This window comes from Alligator sinensis, unplaced genomic scaffold (genome assembly GCF_000455745.1).
Source record: "Alligator sinensis unplaced genomic scaffold, ASM45574v1 scaffold154_2, whole genome shotgun sequence".
Lineage (NCBI taxonomy): Eukaryota > Metazoa > Chordata > Crocodylia > Alligatoridae > Alligator > Alligator sinensis.
In genome coordinates, this window is record NW_005842528.1 from 583,924 (window position 1) to 592,135 (window position 8,212).

The 8,212-nt window shown below is 45.9% G+C and overlaps 1 protein-coding gene across 1 annotated transcript in view; it reads right to left on the reverse strand.

Annotated features, from left to right (window-relative positions):
- Positions 1–7,166, reverse strand: part of CFAP54 (cilia and flagella associated protein 54) — a 231,349-nt gene extending 224,183 nt beyond the window's left edge. The window contains exon 1 of the mRNA XM_025213430.1: positions 7,068–7,166. Within this exon, the coding sequence (XP_025069215.1) occupies positions 7,068–7,166 (99 nt within the window). The remainder of the gene's footprint in view (positions 1–7,067) is intronic.
- Between the last annotated feature and the right edge of the window lie 1,046 nt (positions 7,167–8,212).

Below are 8,212 nucleotides of genomic sequence, written 5' to 3' on the forward strand. Positions count from 1 at the left end.
GGGCTAACAAAAACAGGATGCGTTTCAATACGGACAAGTGCAGGGTGCTGCACTTGGGCAGTAGTAACCAGCAGCACACTTATAAGATGGGAAACTCCCTTCTTGAGAGCACGGAGGCAGAAAGGGATCTTGGAGTCATTATTGACTCCGTGACCTTGCATTGTCGGCCCATGTTCATCTTGGTTGGCAGGGCTAACCGGACCCAATTGTGCATCCACAGGTGCATCTCAAGTAGGGCCAAGGAGGTGATCCTCCCCCTCTACGCGACACTGGTCAGGCCACAGCTAGAGTACTGTGTCCAGTTCTGAGCACCCCACTTCAAGAGGGATGTGGACAACATTGAGAGGGTCCAGAGGAGGGCCACCCGCATGATCCAGGGACTGCAGGGCAGACCCTACAACGAGAGGTTACGGGACCTGAACCTGTTCAGCCTTCACAAGAGAAGGCTGAGGGGGGACCTGGTGACCGTCTATAAACTCACTAGGGGGGACCAGAAGCGTTTGGGGGAGACCTTGTTTCCCCTAGTGCCCCCCGGGATAACAAGAAATAATGGCCACAAGTTGCTGGAGAGTAGGTTTAGATTAGACATCCGTAAGAACTACTTCACGGTTAGGTCGGCTAGGATCTGGAACCAATTTCCAAGGGAAGTGGTGCTGGCTCCTACCCTGGGGGTCTTTAAGAAGCGGCTTGATGCCTACCTGGCTGGGGTAATTTGAGCCCAGTTTTCTTCCTGCCCAGGCAGGGGGTTGGACCTGAAGATCTGCAAGGTCCCTTCCAACCCTACTTCTATGATTCTATGAAATAGCATGTTTTGCCTGATGACAGCATTTTTTGCAACTGAATCTTTGTTCAGTACTTTTATAAATAACAATTAAAGGCAATATACTGTGTTATAGTTAGCATTTATCACATTGAATAGTTAAAGGTCATAATATGTTGATGGTGCAGGTATGATCCCACTGTATTTGGCACTCTACCATGACATAATAAAACAATGCTCCATGCCCCAAACAGTTTACAAGCTTAGTACAGCACAAGAGATCATCAGTAGACAGAAACAGAGACTAAGTACAGACATTCAAAAACCCTGAGGCAGAATTAATCTAATTTACGTGGTTTTCTGTAAGTGGTGTAGTTTAGATTAGTAGCAAACAGAACACACATTCACCCTTTGATGTAGGGTTGTGGGGAGAGGGGGAACAAATCTAAGACCAGGTTCCACCATTTTTAAACAAATCTACACATGCTGAATTTCTGTTCTGTTATGGGTATAAGCCAGTTTCCGATCATGTCATAGATTTCATAGACATTAGGGGCTGGAATGGACCTCATGAGATCATCAGGTTCAGCCCCCCTGCTCTTAGGTAGGAAGGAAAAGACTGCTGGGGTCAGATCACCCCAGCAAGGTGTGCATCCAGCCATCTTTTGAAGATCTCCAGGGTAGGTAATTGTGCCAACTCTGGGGGGAGTTTGTTCCAGACTCTGGAGACACAAACCATAAAGAAGTTTTTCCTTAAGTCAAATCTGAAGTGATCTTTTAGCAGTTTATGTCCATTATTCCTTGTCTTCCTCAGAGTGCTTTGGTGAACAGATGCTCTCCCAGCTCCTGATGTTCGCCTCTTATATACTCATAGGCTGCCACTAAGTTTCGCCTAAGTCTTCTCTTCTCCAAGTTGAACAGTCCCACGTCCTTCAGCCTCTCATATGGCCTGTCCTCCAGACCTCTAATCATATGTATGGCACAATACTCCAGCTACAGTCTCACCAGGGCCGAGTAAAGTGGGAGAATGACTTCCCTGGTTTTGCTTGAAATGTATTGGTGGATGCACTCCAGAGTTCGGTTAGCCTTGCCCGTCACCACATCACATTGGTGGTTCATATTCATCTTGTGGTCAATCAAGACCCCCAAGTCCCTTTTGGTCATGGTGCTAGCAAGTGTAACACTGCCAAGTCTGTAAGTATGCTGAGGGTTCTTCCTACCGAGGTGCAGCACCTTGCACTTCTCTGTATTAAAGGCCATCCCGTTTTGGTCTGCCCACCATGAGAGTGTGTCCAAGTCGGCCTGTATTCCCAGCCTGTCCTGCGGTGTGACAGCCCTCCCCCATAATTTATCATCCACAAACTTGGCCAGTTCACATCTGACTCCCAAATCTGGATCGTTGATGAAAATTTTAAAGAGTACTGGACCAAGTACCAAGCCCTGAGGAACTCCACTGGTAACCCTGCGCTACGTTGATTTGCTCCCTTCATCTAGTACTCTTTGGGTTCGACCCCGTAGCCAGTTGCCTAGCTATTGGACTGTATGATGAGCAAGAACACAGTTCCCCATCTTAACCATGAGGACATCATGAGGAACTAAGTCAAAGGCCTTCCTGAAGTCCAGCTATATGACGTCCACATCATCTCCCTTGTCCAGGGCATATGTTACCTGGTCATAGAAGGAGATGAGGTTGCTCAGGCAAGACCTTCCAGTAATAAAACCATGTTGGTTGGCATTCAGAAGCTTGCCTTCCATTAATCTGGCACTGATGGATCCCTTACACCAGTAAAAAGTGTTATGTCTGTATCTGGTCAGAGAGAGAGAGAATATAGAAGGTAATAACACTGTTTGGGCAGTATAATGGGGGAAGTCTTATCACACCAGCTAATTAATTATTAATAAGAATGTTGCCTTATTTCTAAATCTTGAATCTAGGTTCTAGGAGCTGGAAGCTTCTTGGATGTTGGGAGCATATGGGCAGATAATGGGAACTTCTCGACAAAGGGGCAGCATGAAGGTTTGAAGCTGCCAGAACAGGTAAAATGCTGGTGCTTTTCTGGAATGGGGAGCTGGTAGCAGCACAGAGGAAAGAACCTTAAAATAGTCAGTAAGAACTGATATAATTGACTACAGGAGTCAAGAAAATGCTATTTTAGTGGAAAAAAAGTCTGATATTCTGTATTGCTTAATCTGCCCCTCAATAAACCCTTTTCTGCCTCGGTTATTATACCACACTCATCACAGCTAAGCACCTTTCAGCTGTTCACCAAACAAAGCAACTAGCATCTGTCACTTGTTTGTTCTTTCATACTGTCCCCAGGGAGAAGAACACGTGCAATGGAATGGTTTGTCTTGGCAAGCTCACAGAAATGTGACTTGCTCTTGAAGTGGAAGGTCTTTAGCTCATGTGTGAGTTCATTACACAATTTTAAGCTAACCACTAAAATAGCTCTCTCTCTGATATAGGAGGTTTCACCCTCATTACAGAACATACCATTTGTGTCAAAGGAAAAATATTTGCCAGGTACAGACATTACACTTTTACATGTAAAAATGATTGGAAGATGGTCTATACCTGTAACAAAACAGAATTTTGGCACTCGACACTGGTCTATGCCCATAACAGAAGTTCAGCACACATTGACTGGTTTTAAAATGATGGAACCCAGTCAATATTTGCCTCCCTCCAAGGGGTGAGCATGTGTTCTGTTTGCTACTAATCTAAACTACACCGGTTACAGAAAACTGCATAACTTGGATCAATTCCACCTCAGGTTTTTTGAATTGTCAACACTGTGGGTTTCAGCAGGTATGCCATCCACTCTAGTAGCGTTGTTGTTCTTGGTTTCCTTGATAGCATGCCAGACTTCTTCTGGGATAAGAGGGCTGACAAGAGATCCTATGTTCTTTGACATCATTGTCAGCATCAAGCACCGGGGCATACACGAAGACAGTAGCATACCAGTTGTTGCTCAGTTTAAGATGGACGGTCAGAAGACGTTCATTAACATCCACAAGAAGCTCAATAAGTTGACTGATGACTTGATTCTTGATGGCAAAGCTGATGCCATATCCTGGGCTGGTTTCCCCTTCCAGGGGTAGCTTACACCCTCTTCTGTCACCTGACCTTTATCCGGTTGTCTTGTTTCACTCAGACCTGTGATGTTAATGTTGTTTCTCACTAGTTCCCTGCATTGTGGTCCTTCTTTCTGGTCATTCATTGTCTTGGTTATCCATCAAGGTGTGAACATTTGATGTTGCAAAAACCATTGTCTTCATATGATGTTTTCAACTGCAGAGAGAGTCATCTACTGAATGCAAATATCCTGCCAGGATCAGATAAGATAGCCTGTGTTTATGGCACCTTTTCTGGCCCCTTCCGCATGTGGGGTGAGCAGAGGGGATCTTGAATAGGAGTGCTCAGTCATGGTAGCAGCTGCTGAACTGCATCCCTGTCTCAACCCAAGTGCAAGACACCCATCAGGCTACCACTGCCTGCATGCGTATTCGTAACTGGAGACTCCTGGATTCACTAGCCCTGTCTCCACCACCACTTAACCTATCACTGCAGGGCTTCTGGAGGTACCAACAGGAAAGCATGTTGTTTCCTGTGGGAGAAGTCTGCATGTGACTTTGTTTAACGTGAAGAAGCTGGTGAATGGAAACAGCAATCACATGATCTTGACAAGGTGGACATCTGAGCCCAATGACAAGGGACAACCCTAAACAAGAGGAGACCTCCATCTTGCTGCAGCCTTCTTCCATTTATACAGCTGTTAAGATCCTGACCATCTTTCACCTGATCTGCCATTGAGGATTCTGGGTTTAGACTGTGATTTGTCTAGACCAGGGGCCAAAAAATGGCAGATCCAGCCAGCATCCAGACTCCATTTCCCAGCAGCCCCTGCCTGCATCGTTGCGTCCCGTTTCCAAGGAGACCCCAGTAGCAGTGGCGCTGTAACAGTATGGGGCCAGAGTTTCCATGAGGCCTGGCCACAGCAGAACTGGCAAGGCATGAAGTTGGGCAGCGAGCTGCTCCAGAGCCAGGGGCTGGGATCTTGCAGTGGCAACAGAGCAGTCCAGAGCTGGGGCAGATCCACAATCCACTGCCTGCATGTCCCTGCCTGAGGCATGCAGGCAACAGATTGCAGCTCTGCCTTGGCTTCAGACCATGCTGTCACCACTGCAAGATCCCAGCCCCAGAGCTGCTCCCCATCCAGCTGCATGCCCTGCCAGTGCTGCTGCAGCTGAAGACTCCATGGAAACCCTGGCTCTGCACTGTTACCACCTGTACTGGCCCTGGGTGCCACCTCTCCTAGGGACTCCATGGAAAGTGACCACAGTGACACAGGCAGGGGCTGCTTGGAAATGGAGTCCACTGCAGGCTCAATCCAGCCCATGGGCCAGACTTTGCCCACCCCTGGTCTAGACACTCCCCTCAGGCCTGCTCACTATGGGTGACCCTGCCAAGAGTGTGAGACTCCAGATAATCAGTGGGACACATGTGGGGACACATGTCTCTTCACCACTACAAGGTCTCAGTCTATAGAAAGGAATCATACTACAGATATTCCCAGAACAAGTGCATACTTATTCTCAACCATGTGTGCATGAGTGCATGCATGTGTGTCCCCTTGTTGCAGACCTATGATAAAACATAGAAGTTCACTGAGGGTTTAGATCTGACCACAAAAACCATCCTCGCCAGGTAGCATTTTATTGGAGGGGCCAATTAGGCAACAATGTTCTAGCTACTTTCTTCTAATGCACTTACAGCAAATATTTATTGTGAGAAAATGAACTATATATGATAGCTGATAGTTTCTAGTCATGTAATATCAAGTCTCCATCCTGAAACCTTTCACAACCACCCCACATCTAAGAACAACATTGCCTTCTTTTAAAGGACTGATCTAAGACCAGCTAATTACCATATTTACTTGAATCCGAGATTAGGTTTTTTTTCTATCAATCAGCATGGGAAAGGGGATCCTCATCTTGGATTTGAGTACCAACGCAGAGCAGGAGTCAGCTTAGCCCCAGCTTTGGTCCCCTTGCTTGAGGCTGAAGCTGAACCACTGCCTGCTCCAGGACAGAATGGCACATTTGGTAAGGAGCAGGAGAGGCATGTGACAGGGCGGGGGAGACTACAGGGTGGTGGGGGGACCCTGCAGCCTAAGCCCCTATCCCTTATCCCCCAGCTGCCTGTGCTACTTACCTCTCAACCCCATCTCCTCTACTCCCCCCTGAAGCATGCCTTTGCCACTCCTTGCTCCCCCACCCCCAACTCAGCTGCCCCGTCCTCCCTTACCTTCTGCTCTGGCTCCAGTCCCTCCAGCCCTGAGTCAGCCCGGCCAGGAGCTGCCACTGCTTCTCCATGGCTAAATTGGGCTGAGGCTGAGCTAGGGCTCCAGAGGAGCAGAGCTGCAGCAAAAGATAAGTAAGATGCAGGAAAGGCACGGTGGAGCAAGGGGGTGGAGACAAGGCAGCAGAGGGCAGGCACAGAGGACTGGAGCAGGTGGGAGTGGGACATGAGGCAGTGGGGGCAAGCACAGGGGGACAAGGGGCAGCAGAACAAAGGATGTGCTCCTCTGCTCCTCATCCCCTGCCAATGTTTTCCCTGCCCCAGCAGTGGGGTGGGGGGTGAATTTAAGATGACTTTCCACTAATTAGGTTTTATACATGGAGATTTATAACAAGTTTATAATTTTCGATATATATAATCTAATTACAGGGGGAGGTTGCCTTGAATTCAAAGTCATCTTCAATTTGGGTAAATACAGTAGTTCCTGCACTATATCTCCAAACTGCCTCTGAATCTTGCCTGGGAATTAATTCTTAAAATTCCAGATAACTCCTTTGGCTGGTGAGGCTCCTAAAAGCATAACTGAAGTAAGAGTGGCAAAAAATTATCTTCTAGTAGGCCCCAGACCTGTACCCACCATCACCAGGCCATTATTAGTCATCTGTATTGAAGTCTATGGGTCCCAGTCAGAGACTACAGGCCCACTGTGCTATTTTTATGCACATATAATGAAAAAGACTTTGAATTCCTGAGCAAGATGAGATATCATGTGGAAGCCACAAACAGATGGGGGGAACACAATGAAAAAGTGAGACTGTGTGTATTAGTGTGATAAGCAACAGACACAATACACCAGCTGTCACTAGTTATTCTTGTTAATTTATCTCACATTCAAAACAGTTTCCAGTAAACTATAATTAAAAAAGCTAAAACTGCACAGAAACACACAATGAAACAAACAAATTAGGTATAGAACCTTTTTTTTATTTTATATGGACTTACCTTGATCTGAATAAGCAAATCACCAACTTTAAGAAGTTTTTCATTGTAAATCCAATCTGGCAGTTGAGGCTTATACTTGATCCAAATATCAAACAACATATTTGCTCTAAATAGAAACAATGAGATAAAGGTTACAGATTAAACTGACATCAGATTGTCATACCAAGTAAACAAATAATAAAAACTTCATATTATGTTTATCATTAAAGATCTCTTTCTTCCAAATGCATACAGAGCACAATGATTTCAAAAGAGGTAATTATTAGTAGTGAATTGAACAAGAAACTCAGCCAAGGCATTTCAGGGTTTCAATCTGCTACACCTTTTATCACGATGGATTTACATTAGGATAAGTTACCATGTAAGTAATTGACATGTTCCAAGATGAATTATTTTGCAAATGTTCAAACAAGATCATAAGAGGTGCAAAATTCATCCTACTTTCTAACTAGTATAAAAAATATTGAAAATGATTGGAATATAATCACTCTGAAGAAACTTTGCTATTTTAAATAAACTCAATTGATTAATGGTGAGAGAAATGATTTGACTAGAACCAAGAAATGCAAAGGCCAGAACAGAAAAATGACAGGCAGCAGTAAACTAATAAGTTGCTGGACAGATATCAACAGATAATATTCATACTAAAGCAGGAGTGGGCCAAACATGGCCCATGAGCCGGGTCCGGCCCACCAAGGGATTGTTTGGCCCACAGAAGGTTCCTTGGCCTGTGGCAGGTCCCTCGGTCCTGCCCAGCCTAGGCACAGGGGGAATCCTGGGCTCTGGTGTCTGCCACCAGTCATAGCATTGCCTCAGGTCTCGACCCCATGCTGTCACCATTCCACAACCCCACCCCATAATCCCAGCTTTACCTATCCATTCCACTCCCAAACACTGCTCCCCACCCGCTGTGGCAACATCCCACATAGGGAGTTTTGGTGAGCTGTTGCATGGGGAGTGGTGCTGACCTGGCCCATGACAGCCAAGCAAAACTCCCTAAGTGGCCTGTAGGCCCAAATAATTTCCCACTCCTGTACTACACCGTATATCAGAGGAAGAAACAGAAAAAATAACTGCAAATCCTCTAACATTAAATGAAATATACACAGGGGTTTTCAACCTTTTTTAACCTTTTTATCACTCTG